Here is a 19,314-nt window from a genome sequence, read left to right on the forward strand (position 1 = left end):
ATGCATGCAAAGCTCGCGGGCCGGGTGCATATGCCCACCGTCGCACCGCGTACAAACATAGTACACGCATATGCGCTAACCCCGGTCAGTCCGCTGATTCCAGCTACTATGTACGAATCCATGTGGCCGGCGAACCTGGAGGCAACCTCCCGTTAGAGCATTACGCCCGGGTCTCTCATATCCTTCTCAAACGCCCGGACAAATCGTCCAGTCAGTGACCGGTCATAAAAATTCGATCCAATCAGACTTCTCAAATGGGTCTTAAACGTCCGGACTAACTGACACCCCTCATATCCAGCTTAAATATAGAGAGGATATGGGCGGCCCGGACACGCTCGGACGTGTCCGCCTGACAGGTCCGGCCCACCATGGATCCCATAAAAAAAACCAATCCGGCAGCGAGCTCAAGCCCTAGCTCACTCTCTCTGTTGAGGATATAACCGTTGGAGTCACCCGCCCAGGAGGGGCCGGGTTACCCGTGATGGTTACTACGCGAAGCCCAGTACCAAAGATGAAGACGGCGGATCAATAACGGGCCCAAGACCCGGATATGGCTTAAGGCCCGTAGCATTAGCCGCCGTTAGGGTAAAACTTGTAGTGTAAGGCAAGAATAGATAAGAGTCCGAGCCGGACACTCTTATGAGCCGGCCGGGACTCTGAGAGCCGCTGGGCGTCAACCTCTCTATATAAAGGGACGACCCGGCGGCGGTTTAGGGACAGAAAAGATCTCATCGAGAGCCAGGCATAGCGATTAAGCTCCCTGGTCATCGAAACCATAAGCAATACAACCTCAACTGGACGTAGGCTTTTACCTTCACCGTAAGGGGCCGAACCAGTATAACCCCTATGTTCCTTGTCCCGTTTAACCCCTTTAAGCTTCCTAGTTGCGATGGCTCCACGACTAAGTCCTAGCACGAGGACATCTGCCGTGACAATTCCACGACAGTTGGCGCCCACCGTGGGGCCAGCGCACGGTGGATTTGAGTTCTTGAAGGGCAGCTTCAAAGGGCTCAAGGGATACGCTGTGGGCCGGATGACCAAGAGTCGTCGCGGCAAGCTCTACATCGACGATGCAACCTGGGGCCCCGACGCCGGCTCAATTGAGTACGGGTACCGGGTCCCCTTCGGCGGAATTCATGTCTTCATTGGCAAGATTGGTGAGCCGGGCCCTGAGCCGGATCTCTGCGCCGGTCTCATCGAGACGGCACTGCGTGCACGACCCGCCTGGGCTCTACCTACCTTGAAGCATGCTTTTGTGGGATGTGTTCATGAAGGACTCTCTGCAGGGTCTGGATCTGGTGATGAGACGGCCGCCGACTCTGACGGCGAGTCGTCCACAGATGAGTCAAACTCGTCGTATCAACTTCAAGATGGCAGGCTCAGGGGCTGTTCCGATGGTGACAGTATTCCGGAACCTTTTGAGCCACTGAGCCGGGTTGGAATCTTCATGGCCGGTGCACAGCTTGTTCAAAACCCTGCGGCCGGGTCAGGAAATCCGGTGCCCTCGCCGGCTCAGGTGCTGATGGATCTCACGGACAAGATGACGGCCCTGTTGACCGCCACGGTCGACCCGGCGGATCAAGCTCAACATGACGCGGAGGTGGCGCAGTTAAAATTGGATCTAGTGAAAGCCAAGGAGGATCTGGCAGCGGAAGGGATCAGGATGGCTACGGAGAGGGTGGCTCTCGACGCCCAGACTCAGCTGATTCAGGTGCAGTCCTTCCGGCTCATGATGGATCAGAACGCGTCCAATGAGGTCATGAGAAGGAGGCATCAAAAGGCCCAATTTCGACTCCCTCCGGTCTACGATCCTCGAAACCTCTTCAACACGCCAGGTGCAGGGTCTAGTAACCCGCCGGGGGTCATAGTGCCCGGGTCTGGGACCCCTGTTCAGCCACAAGTGATGGGGCCTCCCCGAGTGAACCCTGCCCCGCCTCAGTACGTGCCAATACCACCGGGTCATTATGCTAACCCGCTGGAGAACATGGTCGCCGCAGCAGCACGGCTCGCGGCTCTCCCAATTGACGACGACTCTCCTACGGCTGTTGAAACCCGCCGGGTCAGAGAACTCCTTCAGACAGCGCTGGCACAGCAGGAGGCGTATTCTTACAGCCGGGACAGGATTCACTCAACCCCTCATCCGGGCCGGAGTCCGAGTTACAGCAGACACATGGTCTCTGCGACCGGCTCAAGTAATGTCCGACGCCATGACCCGCCCCCTGGCCATGGCCCGGCTCATAACGGAGCCTTTCACGCAACAGACCAAGACAGAGCGCGGCAAGAGGCGGAGCAGGTGCCTCAGTTGACGGCTTACCAGACACCCCCGGCTTATCCAACGACTTCCGTCGATGTGGGTATCCCTACGAGGACTGGAGGTGTCCCTTGTTTAGTGCCGACTCTCCGCAATGAACGTCTACCCAAGGACTTCAAAGGACCTAGGAAGGTGCCTAATTACACGGCTGGTTTACAACCCGGAGCCTGGATCGAGAGTTACGAGATGGCCATGGAACTGCTGGAGGTCAGTGAAGCGGCGATGGCCAAGTACTTCACCATGATGTTGGATGGGACTGCCCGCACTTGGTTGAAAGGGCTGCCACCAAATTCCATCGGGTCTTGGGCTGAGCTGAAAGCCCGGTTCATACAAAATTTCAAGGATACCTGTAGGCAGTCTATGTCAATTGTGGATTTGACTAACTGTAAACAGCAGGAGGGTGAGTCTACGACACATTGGGTTCGCCGGGTCAAAGAGATAATACATTCATCTGATAAGATGGATGCCGGCTCTGCAGTCCTAATGTTGGAACAGAATTGTCGTTTCTTGCCCCTGAAGATGAAGCTCGGGCGGCTCAAGCGTGATTGTAATGATATGGGTACGCTGATGGCGGCTCTCGTCAAGTATGCCGACTCTGATAGTACCAAGGACCCCGCGTCGGATGATGAAAGGACAGGGAAGGGAAGGAAGAACGGCAATGGCAAGGGTCCTCAGCATAACCCGGTGAACCAAGGAGGTGGCAAGCGTAAGGCCGACGGCAGCCTAGAGTTCGTGGCCAACGCCAGCTCACAAGGTAATAACCAGCGACGCAAGGGGAGGCCACCTCCCCGAGCCGGCGGGTCAGGCCCGACGCTGGAGCAGCTGTTGAATGAGCCTTGTCCAAGGCATGGCTCTAGGGAGAAGCCAGCTACTCATCTATGGAAGGATTGCGCAATCATGAAGGCCTTTAAGAATTCCAATGCCTTTAATGGCAACAATGGCCCGGGCGGCGGCTCAGGCGCTGGCGGTTTTCATGGCCCGGGCGGCGGCTCAAATTCTAATCCTCAGAACGGTCAAGGGGGCTTTAACCAGCAGTCTGGCCAGGGTCATCAACAGCAGCAGGGGGTTATCAGACCAATCCAAAGCAGCTTAACGGTGGACAGTACCACGTATTTACCACAAGTCTGTGTAAGCGAGATCAGAAGCTTCATAAGAGGGCTGTGAATGCTGTTGAGCCGGCGGTTCCACGCTATTTAAGATGGTCTGAGCAGCCTATTGTGTGGAGTAGGGAGGATCACCCTCCCCGGGTTGATAATCCGGGTCACTTGGCCCTGGTGGTGGCTCCTCAGGTGGGAGGATATAAGTTCACTAAGGTGCTCATGGATGGAGGCAGCAGCATCAAGATCCTCTATTATGAGACCTTCTGTCATATGGGGTTGATTGATAGGAACCTCAGCCAGTCCAATACTGTTTTCCATGGCGTGGTGCCTGGTAAGTCGGCTTATCCAGTTGGTAAGATCGAATTGGAAGTGGCCTTTGGAGACGAGTACAACTACAGGGTGGAAAAATTGACCTTTGAGGTGCTCAAGATAAGAAGTCCGTATCATGCCATATTTGGGCGGCCGGCTTACGCCAAGTTCATGGCATGGCCGTGTTATGTATACTTACAGCTCAAGATGCCGGGTCACAATGGGACCATTACGGTTCATGGCAGCCGCAAGGTAGCCTTGGAATGTGAGGAAGGCGACGCGGCTTATGCAGAATCCGTTTGTGCGACAGAGGAGTTGAAGTTTTACAAAGACAATGTCGACCCAACAGATATGACATCTCTGAAAAACCCGACCACGGAGCATGAGCCGGCAATGAAATTTAAATCAGCTGATGAGACTAAACTTGTTGATTTCGTTCCAGGTGACTCATCTCAGCAGTTTAGCATCAGAGCCGATCTGGATCCCAAATAGGAAAGCGCGCTCATCGAGTTCATCCGTGAGAATAGGGACATTTTTGCATGGAAACCTTCTGACATGCCAGGTGTACCCAGAGAACTCGCTGAGCACACTCTCAATGTTGATCCGAAATTTAAGTCGGTCAGGCAATTCCTTCGGCGGTTTAATGAAGAGAGGCGGAAAGCCATTGGTGAGGAGGTGGCCCGGCTCTTGGCGGGCGGGTTTATTGTGGAAGTCTTTCACCCAGAGTGGTTAGCTAACCCGGTGCTCGTGCTCAAGAAGAATGGCACCTGGCGGATGTGTGTGGATTACACGGACTTAAACAAGGCATGTCCGGCTGATCCTTTTGCCCTTCCCCGTATTGATCAAATCATTGATGCTACGGCGGGTTGCGCGCGCTTAAGTTTCTTGGATGCTTATTCTGGATACCATCGGATTAAAATGGCAGTTAAGGACCAGGAGAAGACGGCGTTCATCACTCCCTTTGGAGCCTTCTGTTATGTGTCTATGCCTTTTGGACTCAAGAGTGCACAGGCGACTTATCAGCGTTGCGTGCAGAACTGTCTTCACAACCAAATTGGGCGGAACGTTCATGCTTATGTGGATGATATTGTGGTTAAATCCAGGGAGAAGGAAACCTTGATAGATGATCTGAGGGAAACCTTTGATAATCTCCGGGTCTACAAGATGATGCTTAACCCGGCCAAGTGTGTTTTTGGTGTTCCTGCAGGCAAGCTCTTGGGTTTCCTGGTTTCTAACAGAGGCATTGAAGCTAACCCGGAAAAAATCAAGGCAATCACCTCTCTGGCTAAGCCGGCGTGCATAAACGACGTCCAGCGCCTGGCGGGTCGTATCGCTGCTCTGAGCCGGTTTATAAGCCATTTGGGTGAGAAGGCCATGCCGCTGTACCAGTTGATGAAAAAAACGGATGACTTTGTCTGGAATGATGTTGCTAATACTGCGTTTGAGGATTTGAAGAGACAGCTGGCCGAGCCCCCGGTCCTTGCTGCTCCGGTTGACAAGGAGCCTTTATTACTGTATGTAGCTGCTAACACACGGGCCGTCAGTGTGGCTGTAGTGGTGGAGCGCAAGGAAGAGGGTAAGGAGCATCTGGTTCAGCGGCTGGTTTATTACGTCAGTGAAGTGCTCATCGAGTCCAAACAGCGGCATCCACATTGGCAGAAGCTTGTTTATGGTGTGTTCATGGCAAGCCGGAAGCTTAAGCATTATTTCCAGGGTCACCCTATCACTGTGGTTAGTTCTGCTCCCCTTGGAGATATCATCCAAAACAGAGAAGCCACAGGAAGAGTGGCTAAGTGGGCTATAGAGCTCAAGCCTCATGGTTTGAAATACGTGCCACGCACTGCTGTTAAATCTCAAGCTTTGGTGGATTTCATCAATGATTGGACAGAGCTACAAGTGGCCGAGGAAAAGCCGGATAATACATATTGGACTATTCACTTCGACGGGTCCAGGCAATTGGAGGGCTCGGGGGCCGGAGTCGTATTGGCTTCCCCTAAAGGTGACAAGTTTCATTATGTGCTACGGTTGATGTTTCCTTGCACTAACAATGCGGCTGAGTACGAGGCTTTGCTCCATGGCCTTCGGATGGCTAAGGAGATGAGGTTGAGCCGGGTAAGGTGCTTCGGCGACTCAGACTTAGTGGCTCAACAAGTATCAGGCAAGTGGGATTCTAAGGACCCTCTCATGGCGGCTTATCGCCGCGAAGTTGATGCCATTGCTGGACACTTTCAGGGTTACCAAGTAGACCACATCGATCGCAGGAAGAATGAGGCGGCAGACGCATTAAGCCGGCTAGGCTCTCAACGAAAGCCGGTGCCGCCTAATACTTTCCTGGACATCTTGCATAACCCTTCTGTTAAGGTACCCACAGAGGAAGACTTGGTTGTCCCTGACCCGGAGGCACAGTTGGTGGCGGCTCTCCACATCACCCCAGACTGGACAGTACCATATTTGGCATACATGACCCGGGGAGATTTGCCTGAGGATGAAACTTTGGCCAGACAAATAACCCGGCGGTCTAAGTCAATGGTTGTTATCAATGGTGAGCTTCATCGCCGCAGTGTTACGGGAGCGTTCCAGCGTTGTGTCTCCCCTGAGGAAGGTCAAGAAATCTTGCGTGAGATTCACGAAGGGGATTGTGGCCATCATGCCGGCTCAAAATCCCTTGTGGCCAAGGCTTTTCGTCATGGTTTTTATTGGCTGACGGCTCATGCTGATGCGGAGGACTTGGTCAGTAAATGTGATGGTTGCCAGAGGTTCTCGCGACGGGCCCATGTGCCGGCTCAGGAGTTAAGGATGATTCCAATTACTTGGCCGTTTGCGGTCTGGGGGCTTGACATGGTTGGTCCTTTTAAAAGGTCCAAGGATAAAAAGACCCACCTCTTAGTGGCAGTTGACAAGTTCACAAAGTGGGTTGAGGCAGAGCCAGTTAGCAAGTGTGACGCAGCCACGGCGGTTCAGTTCATGAAAAGGGTGATATTTCGTTTTGGCTTTCCACACATCATTATAACTGACAATGGTACCAATCTGTCCAAGGGCGCCATGGAGGAGTTTTGTCAACGAGAGCATATTCGACTTGATGTTTCATCAGTGGCTCACCCCCAATCCAATGGTCAAGCTGAGAGAGCTAATCAGAAGATTTTGAAAGGCATCAAGCCCCGGCTTTTGGTCCCTTTGCAACGGACGCCGGGTTGTTGGGTGGAGGAGTTACCCTCCGTGTTATGGAGCATCAATACTACTCCTAACAGGTCTACGGGTTACACGCCTTTCTTCATGGTTTATGGAGCAGAAGCAGTCCTCCCCAGTGACATCCGTCATGACTCGCCTCGAGTGGCGGCTTATGTTGAGGCGGATAATGAACAGGCGCGCCAAGATGCTCTTGACTTGTTGGACGAACAGCGTGATGTGGCAGCAGCCCGCTCAGTGATTTACCAACAAGACCTGCGCCGTTATCACAGCCGCCGGGTTAAGTCCCGGGTCTTCCAGGAAGGTGATCTGGTGCTCCGGCTCATCCAAGATCAAACAGATGCACACAAGTTATCCCCGCCTTAGGAAGGGCCCTTTGTGGTCAGCAAGAATTTGCACAATGGGTCATACTACCTCATCGACATTCAGGAGCACAAAGATTCACGCAAGTCGGAGGAAGAGACCCGTCGGCCCTGGAACATAGCTCAGCTTCGGCCTTATTACACTTGAGCCGCCGGCTCTCATAATGTACATATTTCTGTAGCCATGTATATATTATGATACATAATAAAGCAAGACCTCTGTCCTTTTCTCCTCCAAAGGTACATGTGTTATTTCCATTGCAGCATTACATGGTCACTTGGAGGTGGATCCGACTTACGATCGTATTCGAATCTAGCCGTTAACAGTATGATCACCTGGGGGCTTCCTGTTCAAACATAGGTCGTATTCGAACCAAAGAGAACATAGCTGTCGATACCCACTTGATTGGCACACTGCCGAGCCCATCGGGGAGTTTCCTTGATCATATTTGAATCATAGCTTAACCCCCTTTGGGAACCGACGTGGGTCGTATTCGAATCAACATCGTTAAACAACTTTTAAGGTCATTTGGGGGCTTCCTGTTCAAACATGGGTCGTATTCGAACCAAAGAGAACATAGCTGTCGGTACCCTCTTGATTGGCATCGCCAAACCCACTGGGGGCTATATGATCGCATTCGAATTTTAGCATATCCCCTTTGGGACGGGTCTCTGGTCGTATTCGAACCGGAAGCCCCTAAGTTTTTTCTGATTTACAACGAGCTCTTCTGATTGTCTCAATAGTGTGCACGGCGGTTCTCACTCCGCCGGCTTAATTTTGATTCACAGTGTTAGTCACACACAATCAGCATTATCAAGACTGGTACACCGGAGTTGAGGTACCAACCTTATTATTCCGGGTTACATAAGTCGGATGCATACTTGAAGGCTTGTAAGTACGCTATTATGGTTACATCAAGGACACAATTGAGGACCAGTCTTGGGGACTTAGATTCATATTCCGGGTTATGTGTATGAGACTATAATTCTTAGTGCGATAAGCCGCCTAGAGACTTGTGACTTGTTTTTCTATGCAGGATGGTTAAAGACAGCTATTCGAGCTTAAAGAAAAATAAATGATCAATTATGACCCGAAGGAATATAAGGAAGCCACTTCAATGGAGTTAAGCATTCAACACGTGCACAATGGCACGACAAAGTTAAAGTGTTGGTCCTACTCTATTACAAGACTCCCCGAGTCCAAAAGGGTGAAGCATTGTTTAACAAGCATAATCATGGGCCGCTTCGAAAAGTCAAGATGCTTGCCGGGTCGAAGCTTCCGGCTCATCCCTCTCCGCACCTCCGGCTGCTCCTATGACCTGGAAGGTTGACGATTTCCAGTCAATGCCGCTCAGAGCTTCAAATTGGGCCTCCTCGTCAATTAACCCGGCCGGGTCAATGTCTGGGGCAAAGGTGTGCTTACGAGTCGGCGGGACCAAGCTGATGGCTTCATAACGCGGAGTGGGGATCCTCTGATTTTTTGCGTCGTAGCCCGGCTGGTACTTGGTCAGATCGGTACCATTCCCAATCAGGGTGGCCACCGGGCGCACGATCTTCACACAGGCAGCAAAGTCTTTTTGGTCGAAGGGGGTGCCGTCTTCCTTCAAGCTAGGGTATCCAAGTGCAATGTCAGCCGGGTCTAGCTCTGGTAGGAAAGCCTTGGCCCGGCTCAGAGCAGCTATGGCTCCGGCTCTTGCAGAGGCCCGTCGCAGCTCTTGGAAACGCTGAGGAAGAACGGCGAGCCGGCGAAGTACGTCCGCCAGGTGAGTCGGAACCTCATTGGATAGGGCCACCACGGCCAAAGCGCGTTGTGACCCGGTGTAGAGTTGCTCCACCAGGGTGTACACGGCCTTCAGCTTGGTCAGCACATTCTGATTAAGGTTGGCGCTTCTGGGGCCTGTTTAACAAAGTAAGATAAGCCGTTATCAATGATAGAGTTATGAGACATAAAGACTGTAAACTTGCTCAAAGCCGGCAGAAGGACTTACCGAAGATTGCGGCGACCATTTGTGACACATGGCGTTTTAAGCCGGAGAGTTCGGCGGTTCTCTCCGTCAGAGCCTTCTCCGCCTGTTCGGCCCGGCTTACAAGAGCAGCCTTTTCTTCGGCCCAAGTCTTCCTTTCAGCTTCAAACTTTTTCTTCAGCATCTCTTGAGCAGCAATGCTGGATTCAAATTTGGCATTGGCCTTCCGGGTCTCAGTTTCCTGAGTCTTCAGGCGTTTCTTCAGATCAGAGATATCAGCCTCAAACTTCTTGCAAGCAGCCTGTACGATTTCCGGGTTATAGTATGAATAATTATTATGCAATTTTAAAGTCCCAAGCACTTTCCAAGCAAAGACACTTGGCACTTGGGGGTTAATGCATGTTGAAAGTTTCTATCTACAAAATTACCGGTTCATGAGAGTAAGCCGGAAAATAAGTCTACAACATATTCTATCATAAGTAGTAGACTTGGGGGCTAGAGTATGGTAAAGATGACTAAGCAGTAAGCAATAGAGTGGTACCTCAGACTTCTGTTGTATCTGTTTCACCATGTCGATCTCCAAGTCCCGGCTGCTGTGCACCTGATTGACATAGCCAGAGATGATATCTCCAATGCTAAGGTTAGCGTAGTTGGTGACGTCCAGCTTGGTCCTGCGGCGCTCTAGCAACTCTTCTTTGCCAGAGCACTTAGCCAACGCAGTGGGTCTCCCCGGCTCGACAAACTCCGTCCGGGTGATTACCACGTCCGGGTCATCGGCCGGCTGAGCCGGACTGGAGATGTCCGGGTTGGTAGAAGTCTCTATGGCCGGCTCGTCGGTTGGAGCGGTGGCTTCAGGAGCAGAGGCAGCTGGCGGCTCTTGAGCTGAAACCTCCGGCTCAGTCAAGACCGGCTCTTCGACCGGTTTATTCTTCTTCGCCCTCTTGCTGAGCTTTGCCTGGGCACTGAGAGAACAAAAGGTTAGTACAAAGGTATGAGTAAAGATAAGCACAACAAGAGATGATCATCATTACCCGGGTACGGTCTTGAAAGCCGGCAGGTTCGATTGCATAGAGTCGCCAGAGGAAGGTGAAGTTTCCTGATAATTTGAATCAGAAGAGTTGAGCGGTTGACGTATAACACCCGCCAAAGGATGACAAGGATATAAGTTGGAGATAACCTCGGTCCGGGGCTTCCTTGACGCCTCAGGTAAGCCGGAGGAGAGGTCAGCATCCTTGTTGGTCCGGGTGTGCCGCCGGCTCTCATGGATCTGTTGCTTCAAAAGAAATTGAGGATCTTGATAAGCTAAAGGATGTGAAAATCTTACTTTCCGGGTTACTCTTCGGACTTTCAGCCTTGGCAAGGGCTCCGAGTCGGAGGAAAGTGTCATTACCTCTTCAGTCACCGGGTTACTTGCTCCGGTATCATCCTGCTGATGATCAGTATCAATAAGGTGGATAGGAATAAACAAGAAACAAAACAAGAGCTTACAGATTCAGGGGTTACCTCTGACTCGGAGCTGTCACTTAGTTGAAGCAGCTCTGAGGCGGTAGGCCTGCTTCCCTTCTTGCGGGGAGCGGCTCTCCTGGCGGCTTTCTTAGCCTTCCTGGCCTTTTTGGCCGCTTCATGGTCATATTTGACCCTCCAGAATTTGTCATTAGCCTGAAACATGCAGCAAAGTTTTTTTAAAGTTCAGATGGAAACTATTAAAAGGAAAACGAAGGGATTCTGGTCAGTGACTTACCGCCGGAGCCGGGTTAGCCTGGCAGAAGGGGTTCAAGCCGGTCCTCCCACAGTCGGCTAAGCTCTCATTCAGGAGAGACTTGGTCATGTCATCCACAACATCTTCAGGAAGATCATTGGGACTGTGCCGCAGAGGGTCATCCTTCCGGCCCGTATAAGCACACATTAAGCCGGGGCGGCGGCTCAAAGGGATCACCCGCCAGGAGATCCAAACCCGGACCAGGTCAATGCCGTTGAGGCCATTTCCCAGGAGAGCCTTGATCTTATTGATGGTGGGGATCAGAGGTTGGCGCTCCGCCTGAGATAACTTGTCTGGCAGAGGGTGATTTGGTTCCAGATGCGAGGGACGAAAGCCGGGCAGCGGGCTCTCGTCAGCCGGCGAAGTGTCCTGGCAGTAGAACCACGTCTGGTTCCAGTCCTTTATGTGGCTTGGCGGCTCATCGTAAGGAAAAAGGCAGTCTCTCCGTCGCTGAATGGAGATTCCACCAAGTTCCAGGCTCGGCCCGTTGGCGCACTCGTTCTGGCGGTTCAGATAAAAGAGCTCTCTAAAGAGCAGCATGCTGGGCTCTCCTCCAAGATAGACTTCGCAGAATACTTGGAAGTTGCATATATTTGACACGGAGTTGGGTCCTATGTCTTGTGGCCGCAGATCAAAGAAATTCAGCACATCTCTAAAGAATTTTGAGCCGGGCGGTGCGAAGCCCCGGCTCATGTGATCCGCAAATATCACCACCTCCCCATCCCTTGGTTGCGGTCTCTCCTCTGACGAATCAGGGGCACGGTAAGACATGATTTCTTTCTTGGGCAAGTAACCCGTCTTTACGAAATCAGCTAAGGTGTCGTCGGTGACGTCGGACCTCATCCAGTTGCACGTGATGGGTGCCTTGGGAGCTTTGGGAGGCATTGTGAAAGACGAAGCCTATGACAAAAGGAAAATGTCCGGTTCAATTATAAGCCGGCCGACGTTTACAGTTTAATATTCCAATGGCGGCTTATGAGAGGGGCCTAATGACATATGGTTAATTGCATCGGGTTATCTAAACCGTTGCAAGTATTCGTGAGTAATTCAAATTGTTTACAGCTTTATCATAAATGAGCCGGAAAATTTACGGCGCATGGCTTCTTTTGAGCCGGAAACGTAAGCCGCCATAGTTCAGCAGAGGCAATTTTTCACTAAGTGTGGTGAAAACAAGTTTCACAGATCGCAGTAATTATTTTGGATCAAACGGTTGGCTAAAAGGAAAAGTTTCTAGACCTAACACAGACACAGAAAAAGTTCGAGGGTTTGAACGGAGCCTTTTTGCAAAGAAAGGGGATCTATGTACATTGGGAATGGGAGTGAAACAGCTACCGCAGCAGTTTTGTGCAGTCTAAAGATCGAGAAAAGGTGGTAATAATGAAATCTACCAAGAGCTCGCGATGAACGGCGACGAACACGGGAAGAACAGCAGGAACCCTAATGCGGATCTATTCTACGGAGTAGCAAGGACTTACGGGTGCTGGAGAGTTGCGGAGATCGCCGCCGTTTATCTGGTCACGTCAGGTTGATGCAGCGGCTTGAGTTGGTGAAGACAAGAAGACCCGCGGCGGCGGCGGCGGTGGAGCTCGAGCGCAGCACAGTGGCGAGAGGAAGAAGAAGATGGAGGTGACGAGTGGCTGGAGGCTCATCGGGCCGGGCTATTTATAAGGCGAGGCTCATAAGTGGGCGCGATAAACGAGGAGGTCACGGCGTGATTATCTCACCACAAAGGCGCCTCGGTTTTCGGGATGACCATTAAAGATAAGATCCGTTGGAGATATGACAGAATAAAAATTAACTTAATGGAAGATGACGTCGCAGCGGGTTACCCGGAATCCAGAAGATGACGTCACGACGGGTTACAGCCTTCACACAATTGTAAGCCGGAAGATTTTCTATCGAAATGATTGAAGATTGACATGAGCCGGCTCAAATCAATCTGGGGCCTAATGTTGAGGATATAACCGTTGGAGTCACCCGCCCAGGAGGGGCTGGGTTACCCGTGATGGTTACTACGCGAAGCCCAGTACCAAAGATGAAGACGGCGGATCAATAACGGGCCCAAGCCCCGGAGATGGCTTAAGGCCCGTAGCATTAGCCGCCGTTAGGGTAAAACTTGTAGTGTAAGGCAAGAATAGATAAGAGTCCGAGCCAGACACTCTTATGAGCCGGCCGGGACTCTGAGAGCTGCTGGGCGTCAACCTCTCTATATAAAGGGACGACCCGGCGGCGATTTAGGGACAGAAAAGATCTCATCAAGAGCCAGGCATAGCGATTAAGCTCCCTGGTCATCGAAACTATAAGCAATACAACCTCAACTGGACGTAGCTTTCACCTTCACCGTAAGGGGCCGAACCAGTATAACCCCCGTGTTCCTTGTCCCGTTTAACCCCTTTAAGCTTCCTAGTTGCGATGGCTCCACGACTAAGTCCTAGCACGAGGACATCTGCCGTGACAATTCCACGACACTCTCCCTCTCTCGCTCCGTCCATCCACTCCTCTTCCTCTCCGGTTCCGATCCCATCCGCCACCATGAGCAGCTCCGGCAGCAACTCTGGCTCGGAGCTCGACTACAAGGAGGACATGACCCTCCGCATTGCACTGGAGCGGTCCAAGGTGAAGACCGACGGCAGCTCCGGATCTGGAGCGTCGCCGCACCTCCCGCGCCGACGCAGCGCGGGCGCCGGAGCTGGACCCTCCCAGCCCACGCGCAGCAAGGCCTGGTCAGCACAGTCCGCGCCGGCCCCGCGCCGTCTCCTTCACCATCCGGGCGCTCCTGCACGCGACCAGTGCTGGGTGCTTGTGCCCGCGCCTCCGGCCGCATGCGCACTGCGGAGTCAGAGGCGTGCGCCGCGCGCCGCGAGAGGCAGCGTGCACGAGAGAGGGAGGAGAGGGAGCAGTCCGCGCGCCGTGCCATGGGACGGAGCCGGACGCCGACGAGGACGCGTGCCTCCTAGCCTGGGTGTACCGCTGCTCCCTCACGACGGCGAAGACGAATGCTCGCCGCCTCCGACGGAAGAACGCCAAGGCGCTCCGGCTAGCCATTGAGCAGTCGGAGCGCGAGGCGAAGGAGACAGCGGCGGAGAAGGCTCGGGCGGCAAGGCTGAAGCAGGAGCAGGACAGGGCGGTCCGTCGGATGAAGGGGCTCATCGTCCTCTCAGACTCCGACTCCGACGGCGGCGACAGCTGCACCTCTTCGTCCGACGACCAAGACCCTCCACTAGCCACGGACGCCTACAACTGCGCCGGTGACCGGAAGGGCAAAAGGCCTGGCGAGGAAGTGGTGATTCCGGCTCCCCTCCTCCTTAATGTTTATATCATTTTAGTTGTAGAAGTTTATGAACTTGTCCGTGGACGAACTATAATCTTTTGGATGTGGTGAAATATGTTTATCTGTTTGCAGTCGATCTTGTGTTCCTTTGCAGCTCAATTTTGTTGTCTCTCGTCTAATCACGTAGGATAAATCAATGTGTGCATGTGTAATATGGATATAAGACGCCGGATATAAGATAGGCAGATGCAAAATGATAAATACAACAGGTGCCCGATCAGTGCTTGCGGACACGACCGCGGGCGTTTGAGTGGCCGAATTTACAAGTCACGAAGCAGGCAAGCAGCGTTTTGCATCGAGCAATTTTTGCATGCAAGCCGGCACGCATGCATGTCCCTGCGTGTTTGGCCACAGTTTAATCTAATTTTGCTTCGAATGGAAAGTATAGCCTTCTTCGCATTTAAGAGTACGCGTACGCCGAACTTTCCGTAACGGAAAAAGATGGACACCTTTATTCTTGTTAGCATATGTGCTTGTCTGGTTCGATTTGTATGTTCACCATTAATTCCACAGTCGATGTACGTACATATTTGTGGTGCATGCGTACCTTATTCTAAGGTTCTAACGATCACGCGTGCTGCACACCAAGTCGATCGGTCGCTCGGATATACTACTAGCAACTATCACCTACTGACCTGACGATTTCCGCGATGATATGCGACTAGCCCGATGACAGACATACACACAGACTATACGAGTCGAATTCAGATTGGGAGACCCGGTTTGAACAGCTACAACTCATTGCCGTGTGTTTTTTTTTCCTTTTTATCAATTGCTGGCAGAAACGTTGACAGATGTAAGTGATGACATGTGCCAGATGTAAGTGATGACATGTGCTCCCCCGCGTCGCCCCCGCTCGGGAGACTCGGGCGGGATCACAACCCTAGCCGCCGGGGGCTCTCCGTCCTTCCATCCCTCCCTCCGCCGCCTTCGAAGGACGCCGCCGGCCTATAGCCCGAGCGCTGATGGCGGTGGCGGGGGTCTTCCCTCTGTCCTGTGCCATGGGGGCGGTGCGGAGCCCCGCGGCGTGTGGTGGCACGGCCGATCTGGCCTTGGTGGCGTGGCAGGCCTGCCTTGACCGGCGGCGGCGCGGCAGCCGCCTCGGCCTAGGGCGGCGATGGTAGCGGGTGCGGCGGTTGGCCCTGCTTCGGGCAGCGGCCTTGGCTGCGTTCGGCGGCGGCGGCGGGGTCTGCGGCGATAGATCATCTGACCTCGGATCGGCGGCGGCGGCATGGAGGGCCTGGTAGTTGGGTCAGCACCATGCGTGGTTTGCCCTCCAGACAGATCTGATCTGGCCGGTGCGGCCTGCTCGATGTGCGGCAGCTCAGATCGGCGGCGACCCGTGCACACGATGCTTGATGGAGGTTTTTCGAGCAGATCCGGGTGAAAACCTCGTTCTCGGCTTGATGCCAAGACTGGCGTTGGCGACACTCTTTTGTGGCGTTGCCTTTTTGAAGGCATCGCCGTGGAGAAGCTCCAGACTTCTATCCGCTACCTCCGGAGGAAAACCTAGATCAGTAGATCGGATGACGGCGGCGCTTTGGTGTCGTTTCCTCCTTGGGGTTGTCATTCTTGGAGGCGTACGCGGGATCGAGAAACCAGTGGGCGGCTTTTTTTTGGAGCGGTGCTTCATCCTACACATTGATGACGGCGGATCTCGACGGTGTGGCGCATTGGAGACTCGGCACCCGATGCGCGGCGATGGAGTCGCGCAGGAGGAGGTAGTTGTCTGGCGTCATGGTGGCGTCGACGGCAGAGTGGTCTCACAAGGTAGAAGCCTTAATATATGCTCCGAAGACGGACTTGTGGAAGATGGCGGCGACGACATATGTGAGTACGTCAGACCAGTTTATGGCCAGACACGGTATGTGGCTCGGCAGGGGCTTCTAGCTTTTGATGATAGTCTTAGATGAGTGGTCTGGGTATTTGGCCCAGCTAGCACCCCTTCATCATATGTATAGGAGTAGTGGCATATGTTGCCAAATGGCAGATTCAGGCATATTATTGTAATATTTTGTAAGGTCCTCAATAATAATTAATAAAATGGGCGCATGCATCTCGCAGATGTAGAGGCCGGGGATTATCCCTTTTCTAAAAACAAAAAAAATGTGCTACTGACGTACACCGCCGGAAACGGTGAGAATACACGTGGCGCCAGCCAATCCCAGCTTGCTGCGGCGGCTCTGGAGAAGTGTGAGCTGCTCTGCTCATCTGCTCTTTCCAGAAAGTCTTGGGATCTACTCCTCTGTGGCTGGCTGCCTTTCCTCTGCAGCTCCCAGATGGAGAAACGTCGCACCGGACACGGTCGCCATGTGAGTGCCCACCGCCTCCCAAGTGATGTCCGGCCCGAGCCCTCCCTTCCACGCGGCGGCTCCCCGCACGCACAACACAAAGCCGTCGACCACGAACGAGCATACGACGACGTACTCCACTCGCTAGCTTGTCACTTCCCAAGTGGCCGACCTTAATTAGCAAATTCTCCAGTAGTCATGTCCTCTTCAGCTTAAGAAAATCCGAGAGCTCATTTTCTCCATGGCGGATGGTGTATTGGTAAATTCAGAAAAGGGAAATGTGACAGCTCCAACAGCCGTGTTGTGGCCAGAAGCTGTTCCTATCCTCATGGCGGTGAAGTAGCTTGACAGCGTAGCTAGAGTTACTGGTGAACTGAAAAGGTAGTTCGATCTAGTGCTTCTGAGATTAGTGTGCGGAGGATTCTCATCGCAGAAAAGCGTAATTAAGCAGTCCATTTCAGAGCGATAGTGATCGAACGCAGCGCGACATTTGTTTAAGGGTGTGTCTAGGTCTCAGTCGACTGAGACTTAACCAAGTCTCACTCAAGTGATATAGTATATGAGAAGAAAAAGAAAAAACTGAAAAGAAATTTTTGTATGAATCTTAATGCAACATCAATGGAATATAACATCGACTGAGACATAACGAAGTCTAAGTCGACTGAGACATAGCAAAACTGTTTGTTTAAAGCGGAGGCACCTCGTGGCCCAACGCACCAGATGCTTCCCTCTCTCACCCCGTGACATCACAGCGTAATCAACCATCCATTTGGCACGCCACCCCGCTTCCATTACTCCGTGATCTAGTGCTCTAGAGTACCGTAAGTACGTAGTTATTAGTTGATCCAAGTTCCATTTCCCCAAGAAAAGAAAAATATCCTCTTACTCTTCTTCTTCTTCTTCTTCTTCTTCACTGACCGTGAATCTTATCAAGTTCTGGACCCCCAAAACAGCCGAATCATCGTCATAATCAAAGTCATCTCCCCACACCACTTGGAAGCCTCCTCGTCCCTGCTTTCTAGTTGACCAAATGCTCCCACAACCAACTCTTCCTCCCTCCCGTTGCTTAGTCCCAAAGAACCAACCACCACTTCCTCACTCGGTCTCTCTCTAACACAGACACACACTGATGCATACACACACCAACAAACCACTGCATCACCACCAACGACTTCCCTACCACCACTCGCTCACCCCTCTCCCCCTCCCCTGTATAAAACCACCACTGGTTGCCCCGCCCTCTCCACCCAGTCACCACTGGTCCATCACACACTTCCAGTAGCTAACTACTGCCCACCACTCTTCCTTCGTGCCAGAGAGAATCAGCAAGCCACGTTCTTGCGTGTGTTGGATCGGCGTACGTGCGTGCATGGCGGTGGACGCGGTTCGCGACGTGTCGGCGATGCCATCGCCGGCGGTGAGCGAGGAGGAGGAGGGGCAGCTGCGGTGCGACGAGGGGTGGGGCAAGCGGAGGCGCCCGAGGCGCCAGCGGCAGCGCGCGCCCAGCGAGGAGGAGCACCTCGCGCTCAGCCTCCTCATGCTGGCGCGCGGTCACCGCGACCGGCACCTGCTTGGGCCGTCCGAGCCGGCGCAGGAGCACTGGTGCTCCGTGTGCGGCAAGGGGTTCCCGTCCTATCAGGCCCTCGGCGGGCACAAGGCGAGCCACCGCCCGAAGCCGGCGCCCGCCGGCGCGGACGAGCCCGCTGCCACGGCGGCGGCGTCGTCAACGACGTCCAGCGGCGCGGGCGGAGGTGGCAAGGTGCACGAGTGCTCCGTGTGCAAGAAGACCTTCCCAACCGGGCAGGCGCTGGGCGGGCACAAGCGGTGCCACTACGAGGGCCCCATCGGCGCCTCCGCGGTCGCGAGCCGAGGGTTCGACCTGAACCTGCCGGCGCTGCCGGACATCGTCACCGAGCGCGAGCGGTGCATGCCGGCGCCGGCCGACGAGGAGGAGGTGCTCAGCCCGCTGGCGTTCAAGAAGCCGAGGCTAATGATCCCGGCATAGCGCGTCCATCAAAGAATTTTTCAATCATCAACCAGTTGATGAGTGAATCGCGTGTCCCGTCCCGTCGGTGTGTATTCTTTTGGATTGCTTATGCTCGGCTGGTTGGTGATACGTACACACGTACCTCCTGCTTGCCAGCCAGCCAGTGGAGCGTAGAGGTTGATCGAGCTGGCCATCATTGGTGTACTAGTACATGTCTCTCTCTATATTTTCCATATAGTACGTACTGTATCTCAGTAGATCGGGTCGGTTCTTTCATTGATTAATTTGTTCGGTGTGAGCATCATAATTGAACGAAATTGATATGGTAATACGGAGAGTACAACTAATTCTTCGACGTATATCGACTAGTACTAGTACTAGTTGGAAAGACCGACTGACCAGCAATGAAATGTGCAGTTGCTTGCCGTGTCGTCCACTCTCGTCCGTGTGTGCGCCGCTAGACGCTACTACCAGTAGCTTTGTCAAACTACTAGTCCGAACTTCCGAATTCAATCTTAGCCAACAAAACATCTCGATCAGGAAGTAACACTAGCAGTGTTGGCAGTCTCTAGAATCGATCATTGGCCGGCCGTCGGCATCGTGAAGGATATGAACGCAGCGTGCGCGGACCGGGAAAGTGGCAGTTCAGCGACAACGCACGTACCGGGCGGCAGGTGCAAGGGGAATGTCGATGGAAGAGACGGAAACCTGAAC

At 53.1% G+C, this 19,314-nt stretch overlaps 1 protein-coding gene across 1 annotated transcript; it reads left to right on the forward strand.

The window, feature by feature from the left end:
• The first annotated feature begins 17,683 nt into the window (after window positions 1–17,683).
• LOC109758944 (zinc finger protein 1) lies at window positions 17,684–18,929 on the forward strand. Its single transcript, XM_020317803.4, has one exon. The coding sequence runs from the start codon at window positions 17,983–17,985 to the stop codon at window positions 18,616–18,618; it is 636 nt and encodes a 211-aa protein (XP_020173392.1). The 5' UTR covers window positions 17,684–17,982; the 3' UTR covers window positions 18,619–18,929.
• The last annotated feature ends 385 nt before the right edge of the window (window positions 18,930–19,314 follow it).

This window comes from Aegilops tauschii, chromosome 4 (genome assembly GCF_002575655.3).
Source record: "Aegilops tauschii subsp. strangulata cultivar AL8/78 chromosome 4, Aet v6.0, whole genome shotgun sequence".
NCBI classification, from domain to species: Eukaryota; Viridiplantae; Streptophyta; class Magnoliopsida; order Poales; family Poaceae; genus Aegilops; species Aegilops tauschii.

Bases quoted from the DNA above. Each gene is read 5' to 3' on its own strand.
- LOC109758944 (XM_020317803.4), top strand. From the start codon at position 17,983: ATGGCGGTGGACGCGGTTCGCGACGTGTCGGCGATGCCATCGCCGGCG.